The following is a 24,344-nucleotide window of genomic DNA, read 5'->3' as shown; positions in this document are numbered from 1 at the left end:
AATAGTTCCCCCAATTTAGGCAGCATTGAGAGAAAACTATTTTTGATGGGCTGTGCTCACTGTCACCACCAACATCACCATCATCATCACCATCCATACCTTCCTTGGCGACACATATTTAAATGCAAGTTGAAATTTTATTAGATTAGACAATTTGGCATAAAGTTCCCTGTTAAAGTAATCTTTGATGTCATGTAGACAATCAGAATGGGTGAAGGTACCCAGTGACCAAGGATGGTCAGTTCCAGTGAGGATGCTCCAAAGTCAAGGTGGGAGGTTGGGGAGTGAGTAGAAGCATCTAAAGCATGAGAACTGCTGTCTCTAACAGCAGCCACACAAAAATAAGGGTCTGGTGTCCCCAGACCTTCCCACTTTCAAAGAGAGAAACCAAAAGAGTGAGTTTTACATGACACACAGGTTATCTGTTTCTACGTTAAGTAGTAGTGCGCTTTATTTCTTTTGCCTGTTAACTATAGCTGAAGCTCTGTGCCCATCAGTCTGATATGAAACTGCAGATCTGAGGTTAAAAATATATGTACTTGTGATAAAAAAGTAAATTATGTGTAATGGACTTATCACCTTCGGGACCATGAACTCCTGACTACTAGTGTCTAAACAATTACAGCGTTTGTAGTGAGCTCTTTATCAGCCATTATTAGAATTTAAGTATAGTTAATGGAGTGTCTGCTGAGTGGTTTCTCAATAAACATAGATAGGTTGATCTTAAATCGAAGCTTTACAGTGCTATGTAATGTAATGACTACTGAAGGGTCTATAGCTTGTTTCTAGCCACAGCGAAACTGTGTGTGTAAGCAGAGAAAGTTACCCCACATGTAAGTCTCACTCATGCCTAGATGCAAGATGATACCAACTTTCCAATCTTCCTGCCCTTTCTTCATTCCATAGTGTCCTTTCTGATTTCTTCTAGCTAATGTCACTTGTACATTGCACACTCCCATGGCTGCTCTCCTGTCCACTCCTACCCTGCAGCCATGGGAATGTAGGTGGGGGAAGGGTTGGGAGACACTTTCATGATATCAGTTAAGGATGGACCCCAAATTAGCATGGGGTATATCATATCAACCACACTCTGACTGAACAAAGGACAGGCTCCAGGCAGGAAGAAGACTGAATGTGTACATCTTAAACTTCAGTTCCTCAGATTACAATTTTAGAATGACAAAGAAAACTACACAAAAGTCATTGGAAAATGTCTTCCAGGTCAGGTCTGACTCCTTTGTTACTTAACAGCTATCAAATTTTGTTATAACAAAAGCCAAGTATACCTACAAATTGCCAAAGAACCTTCAACATTCACTATTTGCTTGTTTGCAAGTTATAGTATTAAGGACCATAAAATATTATTTACATAATCTTCTTAAGTGAAAAAGCCAAGTTCTAGGAGAAACACTGTATGATTTTCTTCTATAAGATACTTGATGAACCTTTGTGTGAATTCTTTTCAAAATAATTGTGAATTTATCAAATTTTTTGATGTATGACAAATATTCTAAATAAAAAACAATTCTCACATCAGCTTTGTGTCATAATTCCCCCAAAATACATAAAGTCATAAAAACTATGAAAGTATGGTAAACAAATGTAACTTTTAAAAAGTATATAATTTTACCAAAAATATCTATTTTTGGAAAATATCTGAATATTTATCATATACATATATATATATGTTTATATAATTTTATAAATATATCCATGTATTTTATAGCTATATATGTATATATGTACATATATACAAATTCTTACAATTCAATAACAAAAATGAGCATAATTTTTAAATTGGAAAAGGTCTTGAATGAACATTTCTCTTCAATAAACATAGCTGTTAGAAAAGTACAAATAAAAATTCCAACTAAGTACCCCCTGGTTATGGGTACTGCAGTGCTTTCTGTAGTAGTCAATAGATGTAAGCAGCCCAAAGGTCTATCAGTCAGTCCTGGAGGGCTGAGCAGACTGGTTACATATACATATACATATACATATACATATACATATACATATACATATACATATACATATACATATACACATACACATACACATACACATACACATACACATACACATACACACATACACATACACATACACATACACATACACATACACATACACATACACATACACATAAGTGTATGATATATATGTATATAGCACATAAATTTAGTGTATGCATGTGTGTATGTATATAAAGAATACTATTTAAGCATAAAACTTTCACATATCATGATATGAATGAGTAGTTATATAATACTAAATGAAAGAAGCCAAATAAAGGCTATTTTATATTTCACATACACAGAATGTCCAGAATCAGCAAATCCAAAAGGGCAGAATTTAGTTTGGTGGTTGTCAAAGAGTTGGGAGGGAAGGAAGTGAAAAACTGTTTACTGGATATGAGTCTTTATTTTGGAATGATGTGAGTTGGCAGACAGCAGAGGTGTTGGTTAGAGAGGTAAACACCACTGCTCTGGTCATTTGAAAGGGGTAGTGTTGTTGTGAAATTTTCACCTAAATAATTTCTAATAAGCCTGGGGTTTTTTTTAGTATAAATAATCCACAGAAACTTCCATGTCATCTCTATAAACATTGCAGCAGAGTGTCTTCTGTAGAAGAAAGGGCATTCTACACAGCTCCTGGGTACCAGGCACTCTAATGGTTTGGAGATACCTATTTTGATCTATTCTTCTTGCCAGGAAAAACAAACAAATAAACAACAACAAAAAACATCACCACCAACAAAAATCCACTTTTCTTTACAATAAAGTTACGATTTAAGCTCTACTTACTCTAACCGTACCTCTATTAAAGCAAAGAAGAAACTCACAAGATTAAGCCAATTTCCTTCCATCCCAGGTCTATGTTTTATACATTGTACTTAAGCCTTGCAGCTGTTAGAAACTCACTTCTCAAATTCCTGTGTTCTGGTCTTCCAGGTCCCTGATTACTCTTCCAAAGAGTAATCTCATTCTACCCCTGACTGTCCCTGTCTTCAGTCTAGACTCTGGAAGCTGGGTTTCCAGTCTTAGGTGCTTCTCATATCCTCTGTGAAATCTTTAGCTGCTGAAGGCAACAACAACAACAACAACAACAAACAATTCAATCAAGTGATATACTTGTGACTCAGGTACCTAAAAATGAAACCTTCATTGTCACTTGGGAAAGGAATTGGAAGTTTCTCCGAAATATGAACATTGCCGGGCCTTGGTGGAGCATGCTTTTAATCCCAGAACTCAGGAGGCAGAGGCAGGTGGATTTCTGAGTTCGAGGCCAGCCTGGTCTACAGAGTGAGTTCTGGAGAACAGGCAGGGCTACACAGAAAAACCCTGCTTTGAAAAACAAAACAAAAGAAAGAAATATGAACATTGAATAATCACATAACCTAAAAATTCTGCACAAAATAATTAAAGGTATATCCACACCAGATCTTGTTCACAAACACTGAAAATGGCATTATTCACAGTGGTTTAAAAGTGGAAACATACACTGGTGTATCATTCAGCCATATAAAAATGAATTACTGGTTCCTGCTGCCATATGGATGAACTTTAAAGGTATTGGGCTAAGTAAAAGATGTTAGACACTATAGGCTACATGAAAGTGGTTCTAATAGTATGAGGTGTGAAGCATACTCTAAAATATAAATATAGACTGTCAAGGGCTAGGAAAGGGGACAAGAGGGAGCCTGGAGATGAGGTAGAGTTTACTTTCTTGGAGAGATGGCAATATGCTGAAAGCAGCAATGGTCCGTTCTCTGAGTCTACGCAGAAACACCTAATCACACACCCCAGTTGCCACTGTTGAACGTTTTGAGATCTTACACTTGGCTATCTGACATCTGTGAGTGTGTTGAGACCTAAATCTGATCCTGAGGGGCGTAAGGCCTGCATAGAAAAAAATGATAGCTATTTCTATTCTCAAAGACTTGCTTCTCATGCATGAAGTGAAGGAAAATCCTGGTCGTAATCAACAGAACGATTTTCCATTCCATTCAAACTATTGCCTTTAAAATACCTGGCCCACATTTGAGTGTCAAGTGAAAAGCGAAAATAAATTCAACGAATCTGCTGTCGTAGTTTTGTAGACGAGCCACTAAATGGTTATCATATTTGGGACCAAGATATTCATTCAAATGTACTTTTGAATTTATCATTTTTATTGAATCATCTCCATCAATGTCAACCACGCTATATGATGCACTTCTGAGGACCATAAAATGTTAGAAGCAAATTGGTAAGTCAAACCATAATTCAGATATTCAGGGCAGCATTTTTTTGTGACGCCATGCTTTATGCCTAGAAGCTATGGCAAAGGGATCCAGAAAGAGTTTCAAAAGTCATGATCTTTGATTCCTTGTTTACTGGCTTATGGTAAAAGATGTGGATGCTTACAAACCAGGTAGATGAGAGGAAGCAAGAGTTTCTCTTCAACTTCAGGAAAAGTCAAGAATTCATTTTTTTATTGTGATCCCTCAACAAGAAAAGATTTTGATTAAAACGGAGAGGGATTCTTACTGAAATGGGGTGGGAGGTGAGTCTAGTTGTTCCCCGCAGCACAGCAGCAGAGAAGGGATCTCTCTAGGGACCTTTCAGCAAGGGATGGCCAGGACTAGAGACCTTCAGCTATAGACATGGCCTTGACCACAGAACAAATGACTTCAGTAGTCCATTACAAAGTGACAGCATACAAAATCGTTCTCTAGGTTTGAAGGGGAAAAAAAAAAAACATTAAATGATAAATTGAACTAAAATAAACAGGATTCTATTTAAAACCAGGCAATAGGCTGTGTGGCTTTACACAACATCTTCCATAATTTTATCACTCCAGTGGCACCAGAAAGCTGGGCCTATCTTCACAATCCATCTGATTACATGTGACTTGGCGATGCTAAGCAAGTCCCAGGCGGGGGCAAAGCTGATTACAAAGCGCAATGAATAGACAACGGTGTTGATGACTTCATTTTACATTTCTGTATTTTTAGTATTCAGATCTCAAATGTTACATTTTCTAATGGCTGAAGTTATTTCCTTTCTGAGAAGACTTTGAAAACGACAATGTTTTAATTGGTTCACATTAAAGCCTCTTAGAAGCTTGAAGAAAAAAAAATCTTTCCAGATGAGCAAGAGGTTGGATAAATGTAATGACATATGGTTTGGTTTTTTTATAGCTACAATATGCAAAAAATAGTAGCATAGCACATGTATTCAATGATATATATGTATTTATACACATAAATATATATTCTGCTTATACATTATGAGATAAGATTCTTTTGTACAAATGTGATTTTGTTTTCTTTCTTTTTTTTTTGTTCGCTTTAAGAATAAAAATAACAACTGAAACTTAGAACAATTTTAAACATCTCATTATACAAGGGATCTTACAAAAGATAAAATCAACGACTGTTAAGCCATGATGCCACACGGTCCCCTGCACAGACTCGTAAGTTTTCTACAAGGTCTCAGAGCCTCGGGGCAAGAAAACTGTCCATCAGTCTTATTAGGGAGCTTCCCCTCCTCCACAGCCATCCTCCAGATCTTTCCAGATGGATGGTCACGAACTAATTCTTAAATATCTCCCATGAAAGGCATTTCTCGCATCCTCTGCTCTCTTAGAAACCCCCAGATGCTCTTCCTTTGCCATCCCCCCATCCCTTACACCATCAAGTCGCCCATGGGCACATGAAAGGCATCCGATCATTACATTCCATGAACTGATTTAAAATTTTCTCATTGTTTTTATATAACACTCGTTCAACCTTTTCTTTAATCTTCAAAGCCAAAACTAAGCCAATTGACATAAACAGTTCCCTCAAACTTCACACACTAATTTATGAAGTTTCTTTTTTTTTTTTAACTCTTTTGAAGGTTTCCACCCACTTTGACAAAACCTTCTTATGGAGAAGAATATTGTAACCCACAGCAAGTTCTTTGCTATCCTGTGCCTCTGGACTTCACATATTTCACCTCCCTTCTACTCAGTAACTGAAAGGACACACTCTTGATTTCCAGAACAACTGGTGAATTGCTGCTAATATGTCAGTCCTAACAAGGGTCTATCATAGTTTTCTTTTTACTGTTTGGTATGAAAAATATTATACATAGGCCATGCAAGCAGATCCACCTAATGCATCAGTGATCTGAAAACTACTAGTCTTGCCTGTGATGTCTTTCCACTTAACCCTCACACACCTTTATATTATATGTGCGTGTAGATATATGCATATGTACATAGGTATGTAAATATGCAGCTTACATAAGCTGAAATAATTTGTTTTGGTTTGTTTCTTTTGACAATTACTGCAATAAAAGATTTTTTTTCTTACTAGAAAGTTCTACCCAAGGCAATTTCTTCTGGCCTCAACCAAGAAATAGCCACAATTTGGGCCCATGTTAAAACGTCAGTTTCATCTGTCCTTGAACTCACATATCTGGATCTACACGGGATGGCACTTACGCTTGTGTGTCCAGCCTCTGCTATATTTTTGATTGTGAGCCTAGCCTTTAACGGCTGAGCCATCTCTCCAGCTCCCAGCCTCTTTTAAGACACACATTTTTGTAAAATTCATCTGCATCACTGTGGGTATCAATTCTTGATGTCTAGTTTTTGAATAGTATTCAATTACATGTATAATTCTGTGTGATGATTTATCAGTTGTTTCTCTTGCCAATGGTATTTCAACTATCTATCATTCATAGCTAAGGTAAATAAAACTTCTTTGAACATTTACTACAAGGCTTTCTCTTAGTACGGTGGTTGTACTATTCAACGTTTAAGTTAAAATTTGTTGTTGTTTTGTATAACAATCTGAATCAAACAGCCAGAAAATAAAACCAGATGTGTGTTGAGGAGACTTCTTTGTACCCTACCATTGACATGGCTCCATGCTGTGTTCTAGAGTTAAGTAAGCTTTTGGCAGTGGCTCATGTGTCCTTCCAAGTTTAATGCAATTGAAGGTAAATATGTATTTATTCTCCTTCTTTTTTAAAAAATATTTTATTACATATTTTCCTCAATTACATTTTCAATGCTATCCCAAAAGTTCCCCATACCCTCCCCTCCACTTCCCTACCCACCCATTCCCATTTTTTTTTTTTTTTTTTTTTTTGGCCCTGGCGTTCCCCTGTACTGGGGCATATACAGTCTGCTTGTCCAATGGGCCTCTCTTTCCAGTGATGGCTGACTAGGCCATCTTTTGATACATATGCAGCTAGAGTCAAGAGCTCCGGGGTACTGGTTAGTTCATAATGTTGTTCCACCTATAGGGTTGCAGATCCCTTTAGCTCCTTGGGTACTTTCTCTAGCTCCTCCATTGGGAGCCCTGTGATCCATCCAATAGCTGACTGTGAGCATCCACTTCTGTGTTTGCTAGGCCCCGGCATAGTCTCACAAGAGACAGCTACATCTGGGTCCTTTCAACAATATCTTGCTAGTGTATGCAATGGTGTCAGCGTTTGGAAGCTGATGGACCATTTATTCTCCTTCTAACACACAAAAGTAGGCTGATATATGATTAATCAATGCTTCTGTCTTTTTCAATTAACAACCTATCTTGAAGTCTTTCTATATTGATAAATAAAGTCTGTCTGCATTGTGTGTAAACAGTGCTATATGGATGGCCCCCTCAGATTATTGCTAACATGTTGTAATTATGCAAATAACTGCCATAGAGCTATCACTATCTCATTACAAGTATATGGAGAATTAGTTGTGCAATTAAATTTCAAAATGATACTTGAACTTTTCTGGGCCAGGGCTTTGATAACTTTATGAACATTAAAAAAGTGTCCTCCAAAAGGGTCATGACATCCTGTATTCTTTGAGCAATCCATTATAACCCTTCTTCCTGTACACCTGCTGCCAGAATGTAGTATGAACCATTCCCAGATACTTCAGTCTCCATATCCTCTAGAGTTGTCAGAAATCAATGGACACCAACCTCACACCCTACATGACATCAGTCCAGAGTGAAGCCCTCTGCAGGACCAGCTACATCATCTTTGCAAATAAAAATGTGGAGCCTTGTAAGAATTTCAAGATGGTGACACAGAAGGATTAAAGCAAGCATTGAGCTCTCTAGCCTGTGGGTTGACAGTATATGGAAGGTGCCCTTGATCTTAAGCCTCAGAAAGAACAATAACATTTTACTGATTATGTACCTTCTTTTACCTTAAACATTAGAGTAGAAATATTTTACTATATTTATAACGTAATCATTACTTTATTACAGGTCAGAAAATCAACCTTTCAGGAAGGTAGATGATATCTACCATTATATAATACGACTGACAACCAAGGCCCTCCATGCTGCCTCCAGTAGAACAATTCTAGGCAACCTCCTTGCCAAACACACAACCATTCTGCTTCAGGCTGAACTTTTTAAAATTATTTATTTATTTATTTATTTATTTATTTATTTATTTTTAATTAGGTATTTTCTTCATTTACATTTCAAGTGTTATCCCAAAAGTCCCTTAGACCCCCCCCCACTCCCCTACCCACCCACTCTCACTTCTTGGCCCTGGCGTTCCCCGTACTAAGGCATATAAAGTTTGCAAGACCAAGGGGCCTCTCTTCCCAATGATGGACGACTAGGCCATCTTCTCATACATGCAGCTAGAGTCACAAGATCCGGGGTACTGGTTAGTTCATATTGTTGTTCCACCTATAGGGTTGCAGACCCCTTTAGTTACATGGGTACTTTCTCTAGCTCCTCCATTGGGGGCCCAGAAACTTACAATACCCAAGATACAAGATATAATTTGAAAAATACATGAAACTCAAGAAGAACAAAGACCAAAGTGTGGACACTTTGCCCCTTCTTAGAACTGGGAACAAAACACCCATGGAAGGAGTTACAGAGACAAAGTTTGGAACTGAGACGAAAGGATGGACCAACTAGAGACTGCCATAACCAGGGATCCATTCCATAATCAGCCTCCAAATGCTGACACCATTGCATACACCAGCAGGATTTTGCTGAAAGGACCCTGATATAGCTGTCTCTTGTGAGGCTATGCTGGGGCCTAGCAAACACAGAAATGGATACTCACAGTTAGCTATTGGACAAGCTGAACTTTTTAATATTAATCTTTTACATACATGCCTACCACTACCCCTGCCTCACACATAAATAATTAAACAACTGCATTGATGGGAAATGAAGGCCAAGAAGAGGCTGGTGCTAAAGTTACTATTGAATCTATACACTCAAACTGAATTTAAAGCTTATCTTAGCACCCATATTGTCTCTTAACACAATGTCTATTAAGAAGCTTATTTGTTCCTCCTAGGGGTTATTATAAGGCTTATATCCTTGGTGCCCTTTTCTCTAAGAGCCAGAATTAGTTGGGTGGAGGGAGAGTTATAGAACTATTTTCTGACAAAAGGGGGGTGAGTTACTTCTAAAATAACAGAAGGCAAGTAAGGAGGAGAAAAAAGAGAAGAACCACTGAGAGAAAGTTTTACCAAGACTCTGGTGCTATATTTATGGCTTTTGAGCATCTTAAACATCATCTGCAGAACCCTCTCTTAGGGATGCTTCACACACTGGTAGTATCAGAAAAGGGAAAAGAGAGGAGGGTGAAAAATGGGAGATGAGAAAAGGAGAGGAAAGTGGAGACAGGATAAAAGGGGCCGGAAGGTGACAAAACATTTAATAAAGGTGTGGCTGTTACACTCCTGACACTCGCAATCATAAAGAGCAATCTAGTCCTGCGCTAAGCTGGTCCACACTTCTAAGCTTAATCAGTGCAATTGAGTTAGTTCTGCTAGACTTGGAGCTGGACACCTTTCTCTGCTCTTTCACCCCATCTGCTGGCTCTGCCAAGAGCTGTCCTTGGCTCAAGACACCAGCAGCACCAATGAGAAAGTGAACTTGATAATTTATACAGCTGTGATTTCAGCTTAACCTGCTAATAGATTTCCTGGGAGCCTTGATAAAATGTAGGTAGATCAGATCTGAGGCATGAGATTTTCTGCTTTTAATAGGATCTCATGTATGCTGGTCCTTGGACCTAACTCTAGGGACCAGGGCTTCATATCATCAATGACAACTAGCACAAAACCCCTCAGTAAGTTCTCTCTACTGACGTGGAAAATGGTACCTATTTCTTAGTGTAGCTCCACACCCACCAGTGAGTTTAATGCACAGAATGAAGAATTAAGTTCAGTCAGAGTACTCCTCCAGTTGTTTCAATGGTCTATTTCCATGGAAGTTATCAGTTATACCAGGTAGTTGATACATTTGGACATCCAGATTTAGGTGGGAAACGCTGTGGTCTTGTCATATATTAAACAAATGCTTAACCACTGCTCTCCTCACAAATCAGCATTAGAATCCCGGAGAATGTGTGGCTTGGCCAAAGTCCCCTAGCTTACAGATGATAGCAGGGAAGGAAACATACTTATGATCACTGGAGTTTCATGCTGTCTGTTCATACATCCTGGTTATTTCCCATCTTATATTTCCTTCTGTTGGAATGGCTAGAATTGTATCTGCTATATGCTATAATTAGTAAGGACCTATATACACGCTGGAAGCTATAGAAAGAAACAGCATGCATCTCATCTCAATAGTTTGCCTCCTGTATCTCTCTTTGTATTCTAATGCCCCACCCCTTCTCAGTAAAATTAAATTTAAGTCATTTTTATTTCATTTTAAGATGAAAACAGAAATAATAGACCCTTTGCTATCAGCATCAGTGAGTTTGTGTATTCTCATTTTGCCTTCTGTGTCTCATTAACATGGTGCACATTACATTTTAATTGACATTTAAAATCTCCCCACAAAGAGAATACAAATTTATTCCATACAATGTGGATGAGTGGGTTATTGATATGTGTGTACTGGGTGAGTGATTTGTTTGCCTAGATGAATGATCTATCACTTATTCAGGAACTCAGGATATAGCCAAATACCAAATCAAGGGATAAGACCCTCAAATGAGACTAGGCTCATTTGACGTCAAAATTCACTTGAGAGAACTTTAGCAGTTTTTCGTGCCTGACTGAGACCGAAGGGTGGATCTCCAAACTGCCCTTTCCATTCCCAAACAGAAAGGCACAAGAGTAAATAAAATGTTTCCGGGCCTCTGCGGTCTCAACCCGGTATCAGCGTAAAAAGCAGATGAGCAAAGTGAGTGGGCGAGTGAAATCATTTGAACAAAACCCCATTATTTACAGATGAGAAATTTATATTGTCAGCGTAATATCTGCAAGGCTAAACAGCCTGGAGAGCATATAAAAGCACAGCACCCTGGTGCAGAAGGGCAGAGCTTGGGCCCAGGACACACTCAAAGTTCCCAAGGGGACTCCCTCTGTCTACACCTGTTCGCAGCTCAGGCTCACAAGGTAAGAGGCACACTGTGCGGCGGGGACTGTCTGGAGGACATTGGGCAGTGAACTATGTTTAAGTACTATGAATTAAAATGTTGTTTTTACGTCTTTTACCTTATTGATAGGACGATGAAGGGCACAGTTTAGATCAAAGCGTTATTGATTAGATTTATACCTACTTTATCGTGATGAATTTGCAAACTACTTAGAGAAATAATATAATGCATTTATAAAATAGAAAGAAAAACAAAGATTCAGACCAGTGCATTTGTTACAATGTGAACAGTATGTTCAACTAAGTAAATACTCTGAAAAATAAATATTTTTGCTTTGACTTGAAAGATGCGCGTACTACTTTGAACAGAAGGGGCTTTTTAATTTCACAAGAAAATGTGTCCATTACCAAGACTATAATAGCAGTTTTTCTTTATGAATTAAAAGCTTTTTTTAAAAGCTTTTGTTTTCTAAAAGAAAATATTCAGTCTCATCTCTCAACTATCCAGATTTCTAATAAATGTTTCGAGGTATCAAGGCCCTTTGTAAATTAAAGCTGACATCTATAAAGCAGAAAACAAGCGTCATCAATAACTGGGAATGTCTTCATATGGGTTATAAAATAACAGTTATTTACCATATAATAGTTGTAAATACAGTCTAAAGTAGCTCCATCTGGAATGAGATTCTCTGCATCTCTTTAGAAAGACCAATCAGATATTCTGAAGTGCCTTCTTAAGTTCATAGGGAAAAACCCCAATTCACAAATGCCAGCAACGGAGTCAACCATCAGGCATAGTGTGTTTCAAGACATCCCAGGGCCGTTACTTCTCAATCTGGGGGTCAAACAACTCCTTCACGGGTATTGTATATTAGATATTTACATTATGATTCATAACAGTAGTGAAATTACAGTTATGAAGTGGCATTGAAAATAACTTCATGCTTAGAGTCACCACAACATGTGGGACTGTATTAAAGGGTCACAGCATTAGGAAGGTTGAGAACCACTTATCTAAGGACTCGTTATTAAGGGAGATAAGGAAGCAGAAAGTGTTTATGTACCCTACAACACCAATGTATCTTAGGAAAATAAAATAATCTCTTCTTTCCTAAATCTAAGATTCTTTTTCTAAGACTTTCCAAACAGGGAGTAATACTGTACCTATATCCTAATTTTAATTTTGATAGGAAAGTTGTGGCATTTTTCTTTTTACTTTTTTTCAGAAATACCATTCTCTTTCTTTACACTAGCCAAAAGAGGAGAGAAGTAAGTGTAAATTTCTTACTGGATACAATGTTGATGCTAACATAATATATTTAATTCTAAATAATAGTATTAAAGCAATGGGTTAATTATTTTATTTCTCAGAAGTTTCTTAACTTTCAAAAAGTGGCTAAAGGGAAGTGAGTTATACCAAGAGGTTGCATTGGAAGACATATGTTCTCTCTGTATTGTCCTTTCAAAGTCTACCCTTTAAAAACATGACCAGGGCCATCTCAGAACCTTCAGGGACTTTGGGTTGAAGGGTTTATTTAGGACTGAGTTGGCATTGTTCAGTCTTTTGCAAGAGGCTTTCCAATAGCATTATGGTCCTAAAAGGAAACTTTAACTCTTCAATAGTATAATAACACATTACCATTGAAAGGTACAATCAAAGACATGTCAAAGTAGCCATGTGTTGTTCATCATCAAGATAGATGAAAGCATAATTTCTATTATGCTGTTTTGTCTGATTGGCCAGTTCATCAATAAGTACTTATTACTTCAGGAATCTACCACTCCAGGTATGACAGTCTCTATTTTACTGCTAAAGACAGATAGTAAATATGGCTGAGATGTTAAAAAAAAAGATTGATGTTTTAAAAATGATAATATTTGTAAAATCCTTATTCCAAACCAAATGTCATTTGCTAAAAATACTCATTTCATTTATTTATGAAGAAACATAATGAAACTTGGGCTGAAATTCCCATTTCTCAAAAATAAAACACTAGAGTTGGAAGGTTGCAGAGAGAAGCCTGAGACACACTCTGGACTCAAGATTCCAACTCAGAAGACAGAAGAGCTCACTCTTTAGAGGTGTCCTGGTCCACACTCATGTAGACCCACATCCTCATCACCACAACCCTGGTATCTTCTGCTTTCACAGGTTATCAGTTTTTGCCAAACAGACAAGAAACCAGGTGTATGCTGCACACAGACCCACAGTGTCATTACTAGGAAATGTCATTTTCTAGACTGAGTATAATTACCAGACAACCAAGGGACTTTGGGACTTCAAAAGCAAGCACTAATTTTCCCTAGGATACTAATCTTTAATTTCTTAGCTGTGATTGTTCAAGTTGCCAGGAGCATTAGCTCTTATTGCAAATTGCTTGTCTTTAAAATGATTTTTTTCCTTTAATTTAGAACAGGTCAAAGCACCCTAAAATACCTCAAATCTGTTGGCCGCTTTATAATTACAAAGTCTAGACCAAGTTACACTATTTAAAATATAAATGAATAATACATCTGAACCGACAGCTGGTATGCCAAGTTGTAGCCTGAGGCGGCTTTAAGATGGTTGAAATGCAGTATAATGTAAATGCTTGGAAGTGAAGGACGATTAATTGAAAGCCAGACTGATAGTGAAGGGGTGGTGTTATGGATAAGGTGCCACTCAGGCTAACCATATGCAGCATATCATCTACAGAGGGTATTTTAAATGTTTATTGTGGACACTTTTATTTCAAGTCTGGAAATGAGCCTTCTAAACATTAACAGAAGTGTCCTACATTAATGAAAAGCCTAATAGTAGAACAGATCCTTTGTGTTATTTTTTCCTTATCAAAATTCATGGGGGTAGGGGGGTGTATATTCTATTTGAATTTAACATGGCATTGGAGCCATAAGCAGGGTAAAACAGACAGAATAACTTTTGTCTGCACGTAATATTAACTTAGTCAAAATTGAGCTCATTTGGACTGCCTGCTCCCCCATCACCCCCTACCCACCCCCATTCTGTGTTCCATCAGGCAGAAAAAAAAATGAAGACCATTTACTTTGTGGCTGGATTGCTTATAATGCTGGTGCAAGGCAGCTGGCAGCACGCCCTTCAAGACACAGAGGAGAACCCCAGGTACTGAACAGTAGTCTGGTCTGTCACTGTGGTTATAATAAAATCTGTGAGAACCGTGATTGGTGAGTAGGGTCCCAGGGGTTTGGAGGGACGTATTGAACACACAGTGGTGATAAAGGTGGGCTGATCTGGGATACGAATCAGGATACATATACACCAACAATGGGGTAGCTAGGTTTACAAGCATGTCAATGGAAAACTGTAATCCTTTGGATTCTTCAGATGATAATCTTTAGTACCTTGTTTTAGCTATTTCAACCCCAGTTCCTTTTTATGTCTTTAAAAATAACATTATTCTTTGTTAATTACAAAAATCATATATATTTAAGATTTAAAATGTTTAAAAAAATACTCAACATTTTCAAGTGTTCAAATATATCTACTGTGCAAAGAAAATAATTCAAAATATATAAAATTAGGGTGTTACTTTCCTGGGTTTTAAAGATTTTTAAATACGTTTTTAATTGGAATAGCATTATATCAGTTTGCCCCTCCCTCCCCTCCTAGTCCCTTCTCAGTACCTGTATAAACTATCATGCAAATGTCTTTGAGCTTCTATTGCCATGAAATAGATTTTTCTCTTGAAGTTATATTGTCAACTTGCTCTTTTATTACGACATATCTGATTTGTATGAGTTACATGCTTTTCACATCATATACAGTATTTATTTTCATATTCCTCCTCTTCTGGGCATTTAAAGAAGTTTTAAAATTTACCCAGGAAGAGTGCTACACAGGAGGTCTGTCCATATGCATTTTGCTCGCATTTCTTAATACTTTTTGGGGTAGATTTCTAACAATGACACTATTGTGTCAAAGGGCATGAGTGAATTTAAACCAGAATTAGTACAAAAAAACCTTGCTGATTTGCCCTTCAGAAAAGCTGTCAGAGTTCATCTCTCTGCCAATTGGTAGTAGAGAAATATTTTACCCTCTCTACTGCTTAATAATTTTAATTTGACAAGTGAAATAGTATACCGTTTGTGGTTATTACATTGATATCCCTGTATATTTATCATGCCAAACAGTTACATAGGAATATCCACCAGGAATTTTCAAATTAGCAGATGGTGTTTTTTGTCCCTTTCTCCAATCTTTAGCTATTGTATGGCTAAGTAATTGAGGGTTTTTTTTTTACATTAGTATATGCAAGACAAATTTGGGGACATAGATCTGCTGCCCAAACACATGATTTGGGATTCTTAAAGTTTTAAAATATTCAAGTCACTGTTCTCCTCTGTCACATTAGCATAATCATGAGTAGATTAATTACTTGAAAAGATTTCTATCATCCTGTTTCAGAAAACATGTGAGAAACCTGTTGCTAAATTTCAGAATGAGTATCTTCCAATACACTGAAGCTAGTCCAATGGGCAGGGTCTAATGCCTTCTAAGCGTTGGTTCTCAACCTGTGGGTCATGACCCTTTCGGGGGGGGCATCATATATCAAATGTTTATGTTATGATTTGTGACAGTAGCAGAATTACAGTTATGAAGTAGCAATGAAATAACATTATGGTTGGGAGTCACCATAACATGAGGAGCAGTGTTTAAGGGTCACAGCATTGGAAAAGTTGAGAACCACTGCAAGGCAACTGCAGAAACAGCAAGCTCACTCCTGCACAGGACCTTCTATTTTGTAGCGAGAAGTCTTCTCAAGAAGCCTAAGTGTGTACTTGTGGAGCACTGCCCTTGGAGTACCTGCTTGTGCAGTACTATTTAAGCTGCTTAATCACTTCCACTCACAGATCATTCCCAGCTTCCCAGACAGAAGCGCATGAGGACCCTGATGAGATGAATGAAGACAAACGCCACTCACAGGGCACATTCACCAGCGACTACAGCAAATACCTGGACTCCCGCCGTGCCCAAGATTTTGTGCAGTGGTTGATGAACACCAAGAGGAACCGGTAAGAGTCTGAAGTTGTTGCACACAACTTCATATACATATTAACTTCAGTACATATTAAGAAATTTTCCCGACTCCCCTAGGTTATCATGCTCACCAAACAGGCTTATTCATGTTGGATATTTCTGATGTTGACCGTGCTACCCCTTGACTTTGCTCTATAGAAATCCTTATCCACACACAATTGTGACAAAAACATTTTATTATCTTAAACTGCAGTGTTTTTAGAAATTTTCTAAACTGGAAACTGAGTTTTTATGACCTGCTAGGTTGAGAATGTTATCTTACTAAAAGTTCGAGAAAACTCACAACATGCAATTGAGGGGTCCAAGTCAATGACTGTGATCCGATTAAGATGAGACCTTAGCTGTATTGATCGTTGGTAAAGCACGAAAAGCAGCTGCATCCATTCTTTTGTAACATAAAATCCAAGAAGTGCATTTAAAATCACAGCCTAGCTAGTTGCTGAGTGTAAAGAGAGAAGGTGGCAAGCAGGAACACAAACCCATCATAAGGCATACATTTTAATGTTGGATTTTGTTTGAGGAGTGTTGGGGGCTTTGCTACTTCTAGGCTACTGGAGGAAATTATCCACAAGAGTTTCGCAGAGATGGTGGAATTTCACAATTTCTTTGGAGGATAGCCCACATGGAAAAGGAAGTTATGCATACCAAGTAGCTGAGGAAATCTAAAAATCAGGAAAAGGACATAGATATATTTGGGTGGGATGAATAGGATAGGAAGAGGGTATGAGACAAGGAGACAGGGCACATATATCCTTGGAGTGGAGAGTAGGGCAGAAAAGATACCCATAGTGGTCAGAGCAGACCTGAGGGCTGACAATGTCCCTGCCAGTGACTTATAGGTAAGGCATGACTGTGAGAAAACACAAATTTATAGACTTGAAAACCATTGTTCTGATTTTTCTAGAGTGGAAATGATACAATGTGGGCAAACTAACACAAAGCAAGAGACCCATAACCTCAGCTATTTGTTGTCTGATTAAGATGAACGTTCCAAAAGGGCGATGTACAGCACGGGTCTTCAGGCTGCTGGTTCTGTCGCCCCTGGGTTCTTCGAACACGCTTGCAGCTGATAAGAGCCCACTTTGCTTCTCTCCCGCTAGAGCATTTACTTTCTTTAATCCGTCATCATATGGTTCTTCTCATAAAAATTCATGACAGTCCTTAGCTTTCCCTCGGATCGGTTAACTGACTCTGACTGGCTGTTCATTTAATAACAAGTACCTACTCTGACTGTGAGCAACATGGCGGGGTGGGCAGCCTTCCTGTCCTAAAATCAAGTAAAACGTAAATAAAGCTTTAACAACAATGGCATGAGGAAGCAGAGGAGGTGAAAATGGCCCCTGGAAAAGGAAGGTTTAGTGTCTTTTAAAATGTCATTAGCCTTTCCCCACAAAGTTTCAATCCAGATCATTAACAGAACTTCAAAATAATTGTGTAACCGCTCTCACCTACCAAACTCCTTAGCCCTCTCTCCTTTCAGTCCTGAGCCTAAGGTTCGCACAGCTTATCAAGGAGAAACACACTAGCAAAGATGCAAAGCTTCAATTCAGCTCCCGCATTTCTTTCAGGAACAACATTGCCAAACGTCATGATGAATTTGAGAGGCATGCTGAAGGGACCTTTACCAGTGATGTGAGTTCTTACTTGGAGGGCCAGGCAGCAAAGGAATTCATTGCTTGGCTGGTGAAAGGCCGAGGAAGGCGAGAGTAAGTCTCGGGCTGATTATCTAATGATTAAAAACAGCAACAACAAGAAGAAAAAAAGACTATCCGATGGGAAAAACTGTACCGAAAACTTTTTAAAAATGCAATATTTAATGAAATGGTCATAGTCTGACTTGAAGTTACATATTCTTTTAACTTGTATTCATGTGAAAATAAAAATTCAAACATGTAACGACATTATCCACATCTACCACATGTACTCAGCCACCACAGAGCTAGCCACACAATGTTGGTGAAAAGGAGAGCAAGTTTCTTAGTTGCTTGCCTAGATCTTAGTCACACATTACTCCTGAACCATCTCATTTTCTTGTGACCATTTTGATTTGCATTTGAAATGAAGTGGGAGAAAAATTATGTTCAACTCTGATTTTTTTTAAGCGGAGTTAAAACATACTTGCTGAGAAGATTGAAATGAGGGGGAACTAGTATGGAGGCTAACTTGTAAGCGCTACCCATCATGCCTACAAACCCAGTGGTGCAACTTCATGGGTGTCTGTAATGTGTAACAAATATTCAGAATTCCACTGTAGAGAATGGGGTTGGGGGGGGGGGCATAGCTGGAATTTTAACCCCTTCCTGCTAAATTTTGCCAGACTGCTTTCGCAGTCAATGACTTTCCAGAGCACGATGTATTTGTGTTGGGTTTTTGAAAAACTAATCATTTAAATAATAAGGTATGCGTTGTCAACTAACTAAAATCTTTAAGGCAGAGTGGATTGCTCAAAAAGGCAAAGCTATGCGAGCTTCGTTTCAGGGTAGAGAACCAAAACCTTCTAGCTTTTAATGGTCTCCACCTTGTACGGTCTTGTATAAGGGGTTTTAGTGAAATGCCCCACCACCACCACCCAAATGTTATTCTCTACAATTCTCACCCACATCACCAATGATCAGCAGTTCATAAGCATTTATTTAAGAGAAACACTGACCCCAGCCCTTCTTTTCTTAGCTTCCCAGAAGAAGTCGCCATTGCCGAGGAACTCGGCCGCAGGCACGCTGATGGCTCCTTCTCTGACGAGATGAGCACCATTCTGGATAATCTTGCCACCAGGGACTTCATCAACTGGCTGATTCAAACCAAGATCACTGACAAGTAGGTGCTTTTTTAGTTGATTTTGAAATCTATTAAAAATTTCATAAATGTAGGTTATACAGCCATTAGCCGTTCCTATATGAGGATGACTCTTACGTAATACATATGATGAATATCTTATGCAAGCATGTTTAACTTTTCTATGGAAGTTTCGATCCATTTAGCTACTCACAAAGCATCCACTGGATGTCAAGTACTAACAAAATCAGTATGAATGAAATATGGAGAATCAAATCATTACATATTAATGTCACATTAAAATTGCTGAAAGTTTAACACACCCCAAAAATGTCATTATAAGTGGCATTATTTACTCAATTTAAGAGCAGAGCTGTGTGCCTGGGTATACGTTAGTGGTATAGTGTTTGATTAGCCTATGTGGGGTCCCTAACTCAGTCTCCAGCATTAAAATAGAACAAAACAAAACAAAACAAAACAAAACAAAACAAAACAGAAAAGAGAGAGAACAGCACAGGACTAAGAGAAATCAAGTTAAAATGTAATTTATTAATAAATCCTATTTTTATAATTATTTACAAATACATGTTTTTGAAAGATTCTTAATATGTCATCCTTATATGAAAATTAATTCAAGTAAAAGTGCTGAGGAATTTTCTAATAGAGAGATAAATTTTTATTAAATGACATTGAAATGTCTTCAGAATAAATTAGTTATATCATCTGGTTACTATAATTATTCTAAACAATTCTCTTTTTTTTCCCCCTCGTAGGAAATAGGTATTTCACCATTCACAACCATCTTCACAACATCTCGTGCCAGTCACTTGGGATGTACAATTTCAAAGCTATATCCTGAAGCTATATTGCTTTGCATGCAGATGAATACATTTCCCTCTAGCATTGTGTAACCCAACGATTGTATATGAATTAAAGTATTTCCAGGATGTTGATAAAAATAACAACTTTACAGTATGAAAATTCTGGATTCTCATATTTTTTTCTCCTCATTTTAAAGTCCCCCCCCCCCCGAGATTATTTTTCTGTGATATAAATTGTAAATTATCGCAGTCACAACACCTGGATTATACTAACAGAAGACATGACCACCTGGTAACCGTAGTGGTAAACCTGGAAAGAGAACTTCTTCCTTGAATCCTTTACCATAAATGCACTCAGCTTTTGATGTATCAAGAATAGATTTAAATAAATATTTCATTCTTTGTTACTATGGTCTCCTTTCTCTTTATTTGTCTGTCCTTCCAGACTCTCATTCTTTCTCAGCTGGTGGCCATATCTCAAATCTACTATTAGAGAACAACTCCATATTTTGAATGAGTATGCAGTACTTTACCATGTTGAGCTAACATTGAAGAATCAGTTGGTCATATCAGATATTTATGTTTTATCTTGACAAAAAAATGTCATCAGGCAGCATTAGACTCAAAAATCAAATCTCTCCTGGGGCCAAATAGCAGCCACACTTCCTTATAAAAGTCAGTTACCTCTCAGTTTAATATTATGCCTACACACACACACACACACACACACACACACACACACACACACACACCCACATGCACGAACACATGCACACGCACACACTCACGCACACACACATGCACGCACACGCACACACACATGCACACACACATGCACACCCCATTACACACCTGCCTGAGCTCACACACACTCCTTGTGTATTCAGACATTTATATACTTGTCTCTGCTCCATTTATTCAGTCAACTACCTGATACAGCAGATATCTGAGTTTCTCCACAACACCCCAGTTCTGCTATGGCCAATGTCTTGACTGTGCCTGACACTGGTTGGCAATGCCTGAAATTTTCCTCTGTGTAACACCATGGCACCCTCTGTTTCTTCAACTCTATAGCACTGCAGTAAGGTAGATTTACCACTGATAAGATTTCAAAGTTTGTAATTTAGTTAGATACTTGTATAACTTGATCTGCAGCTGTGAATTTGGGGTAAAACCTCTAAACCACAATCATTTTATAATAGGTAGTAGAAAACTTCTCCTGACTTAGCAACTTTAACACTACAGTTATTTAAGTGGGTTGGAGTTGACAGAAGGATCCCAAGAAGACAGTTAACTCCTTTGTATGTAAGTTTCTCATGTGAAAAAGATTAGAGCAATCTAAGTATGCTCACGTCTCTATCTTCCAGTTCTCTGTATGTGCTTTACAGTGAGCCCTCAAGGATAATAGGGCCCTAAGACGGTTGCCATGGAAGTGGTCAGTGCAGGACACTGACTTTGTTGGCTTCCCCCGGACCAAAATAATCCCTCTCTCCTCCAAAGCACCCCACTGTGGGAGGCTCACAGGCTACACAGAAAACAATTTTTCTCAAAGTCGGATTTCTCTCAGTTCTTGTATTTATTTCTTAAATAAATACACATGTGTGTGCTCCTGGTGAAGCCATTCATCTGGAAGGGAAAACAAACAATATTTCCCACAGTTCTAGCTAAAGCGGGTCAAGACAATTCCTTGATGGACACCGCGTTTTCTTTCATGTAAACTATTCTCTTGTGTACTTATGGATTCACAGATGACTTAGTAGATTTCCATGTGTGTGTGTGTGTGTGTGTGTGTGTGTGTGTGTGTGTGTGTGTGTGTGTGTGTGTGTGTGAGTGTGTGAGTGTGTGTGTGTGAGTGTGTGTGTGTGTGAGTGTGTGTGTGAGTGTGTGTGTGTGTGTGAGTGTGTGTGAGTGTGTGAGTGTGTGAGTGTGTGTGAGTGTGTGTGAGTGTGAGTGTGTGTGAGTGTATGTGTGAGTGTGTGTGAGTGTGTGTGTGTGAGTGTGTGTGTGAGTGTGTGTGTGAGTGTGAGTGTGTGTGTGTGTGTGTGTGTGTGTGTGTGTGTGTGTGTGTGACGTATAATGTCAAACAAAGGAGACCACCTTTGTGTATGTTCTAGTTGGGTCACAGCCTTCAGAATGACAGAATATACTCATCCAAAAAAGGGGGCGGGGCAGGCAGCGGGTAGGTTACAATGAGTGTCTAGAGTGAAAAGAAGAGAAAAACAGTGTGAAGGTCCACAGTCGTCAAGCCCAAAAAACTGAAAGAGATCAAACCCAGATAATATAAATCTACCCTTAAGATCCAGGGGCAAATTAAAGTACAGTGCCAAGTGAGTTAACATGTTGATATGTGTATTATAGAATAATATGGAGATTATAATCTCAGTTTCTGACAAATGAGAAACGAAGAAGAAAGAAAAGGATAGGAGGGCACTTTAAAATGTGACTCTGATTTGTAATGGAAATTTGGGCAGTTATTAAAGTTTATGTATGTGATCGTACATTGTTCACATCTATAAAGTGTGAGGATTCTGGGAGAAAATGTCTGAGACATCACAGTCATAGGCACCTCCACTTTCTGGTCTAAGATGAAGAAAACATTATGAAACAGAAGAAATGAGCAATGAACCAGGAAGATTTTACAGGTTTAGACTGAACTATGAGTTCTGATGGGAAAGGCTGCTTGATCTGCAAGCACACATGCAACAGTTGCCCAAAAACAGTAAAACAGAAGAGAGCCTTGGCAATTGCATAGTGCTCTCTAGGGACAACAAAATGCAATGAAGGCCAGAAATTAGCATCTCTTAAAAGCCTTTGTGCCTGCACATTAAAGTAAATGATATTAGACAGCTCTTGAAACAAGTAGATCAAGAACAAATTTCAAAGAGCTAAAGAAAAAAAAAACTAAACCAAAAAGAAATGAAAGATAAAATGGATGTGTTAATAAAGACAAAATTAAAACAGTGAGACAGAAAACAAATAGACCCCATGCTTAACTCAGTTACTCCTTCCAAGGGAAAGTACATCAGAACAGACAAGTAACTGAAGCCCTTCCTCTTTGTTGTTGTTGTTGTTGTTGTTGTTGCTGTTGTTGTTGTTAATGAGAAAGGTCAAATGCTGAATGAAGAGTAATAATTGAAAAATAACTATCAAAAATAATTTTTCCAAAATTTGAACTTACTTGAACAACTGGATATTAGTGTATTTTAAAAATTGGCTCTTGTTTTAAGATACAGAATCTCATATAGTCCAGGCTAGCCCCAAACTCTATGTCGCTGAAGATGTCCTTGGCCTGTATATATGATATGCTTTAAAAGGAACCTAGGAGCTACATCTCCAGATCCATTTAAAAATTTAGAATGAAAATAATCTTTATAGGAAAATATAATTTGTCAATATTACTGCAAATAGAGAGGAGCAATCTTTTCAATTCATTAATAAAAATAAAAAACCTCTCCACTAAGCATTTTATCTCAAGTCTGAAATAAAATTGTGCTTAAATCTAAATGAACAATTTCTGAAATTGATGCAATTAAAATACTAAGAAGAAAATCCAAGTGTATATTAAACATAGTATGTGATGACCAGGGGAAATGACACTATCAAGGTAAAATGACTTTATATTTAAAGCTCCTTTAACATAATTCATCATACTAATAGATTCAAGAAAAAACACAGTGGATTGGGTAACACTAATACAGCACTTAACAAATGGCAGGCACTATTTGAAGCACTTGATGTATTTTAATTACCTATTATCTAGTAACAACTCTATGAGTTAACGCTATTATTTCCAATTTCTTGAAGAGGAAATTGAGTCACAGAGAGATGAAGGAATCCTGTTTGCAATTAGCTGAATCAATGGGCAATATTAAACTCATACCCCCCCTCCCCATGAAAGAATAATCAACAGATACTTTTAAAGATTATATATACTTCAGCTTAAAGTTTCCACTTAGTGGGAAGTGTTGTAAGAATCCCCCACAGAGTCACAAAGGAGAGATACTTGTTATTTTGACTGCGATTTAATGTTGTTTTAGAGGTGTTAGGAAACATAGCTTAACAAGAGAAAATACACAATAAAAGAAAGAATATAGTGAAAACACATCTACTTAAGCATGTATCTGTGCATCTGGAAAAACAACAAAGGAATTGGTGGGAAGAGTACCACAAACAAAGCGACAATTTAACATGTTGGAAGAACATAAAATAAATATTCAAATTAACAACCTCCAGGTAGAAAGGAAACCAAACAAAACAGAGAACAGTCAATTATCTTTACATGTGGGAGCTGTGCTCTACAAAGAAACTATAAATGATGAACTATTATCCCTACCAGGAATGCAGA

General features: G+C 37.9%; 1 protein-coding gene across 1 annotated transcript, besides 7 other annotated features; it reads left to right on the top strand.

Moving 5' to 3' along the window:
- Positions 9,838 to 11,290: a promoter. NCBI's record gives the evidence for it as "EXISTENCE:reporter gene assay evidence [ECO:0000049][PMID:12815047]".
- Positions 9,838 to 11,326: a biological region, named in NCBI's record as "Gcg promoter region". NCBI's record gives its function as "regulatory_interactions: Gcg".
- Positions 10,971 to 10,995: a protein binding site, noted in NCBI's record as "CRE/ATF site". NCBI's record gives the evidence for it as "EXISTENCE:protein binding evidence [ECO:0000024][PMID:12815047]".
- Positions 11,012 to 11,043: a protein binding site, noted in NCBI's record as "G3; Alx3 and Pax6 bind as a heterodimer". NCBI's record gives the evidence for it as "EXISTENCE:protein binding evidence [ECO:0000024][PMID:26739814]".
- Positions 11,180 to 11,209: a protein binding site, noted in NCBI's record as "G1 probe". NCBI's record gives the evidence for it as "EXISTENCE:protein binding evidence [ECO:0000024][PMID:11825903]".
- Positions 11,187 to 11,225: a protein binding site, noted in NCBI's record as "G1; Pax6 site". NCBI's record gives the evidence for it as "EXISTENCE:protein binding evidence [ECO:0000024][PMID:26739814]".
- Positions 11,219 to 11,239: a protein binding site, noted in NCBI's record as "G1-50; Alx3 site". NCBI's record gives the evidence for it as "EXISTENCE:protein binding evidence [ECO:0000024][PMID:26739814]".
- Gcg (glucagon) lies at positions 11,283 to 20,406 on the top strand. Its single transcript, NM_008100.4, has 6 exons — positions 11,283 to 11,370; positions 14,368 to 14,471; positions 16,220 to 16,381; positions 17,975 to 18,112; positions 19,077 to 19,220; positions 19,952 to 20,406. Exons 2-6 carry the CDS (start codon positions 14,380 to 14,382, stop codon positions 19,956 to 19,958), a joined length of 543 nt encoding a protein of 180 aa, NP_032126.1. The 5' UTR covers positions 11,283 to 11,370; positions 14,368 to 14,379; the 3' UTR covers positions 19,959 to 20,406.
- Positions 20,407 to 24,344: the final 3,938 nt, after the last annotated feature.

Source organism: Mus musculus, chromosome 2 (genome assembly GCF_000001635.26).
Source record: "Mus musculus strain C57BL/6J chromosome 2, GRCm38.p6 C57BL/6J".
In the NCBI taxonomy this organism is placed as follows: domain Eukaryota; kingdom Metazoa; phylum Chordata; class Mammalia; order Rodentia; family Muridae; genus Mus; species Mus musculus.
The sequence above is the reverse complement of the archived record's forward strand: the minus strand, read 5'-3'. Positions and strand labels throughout refer to the sequence as shown.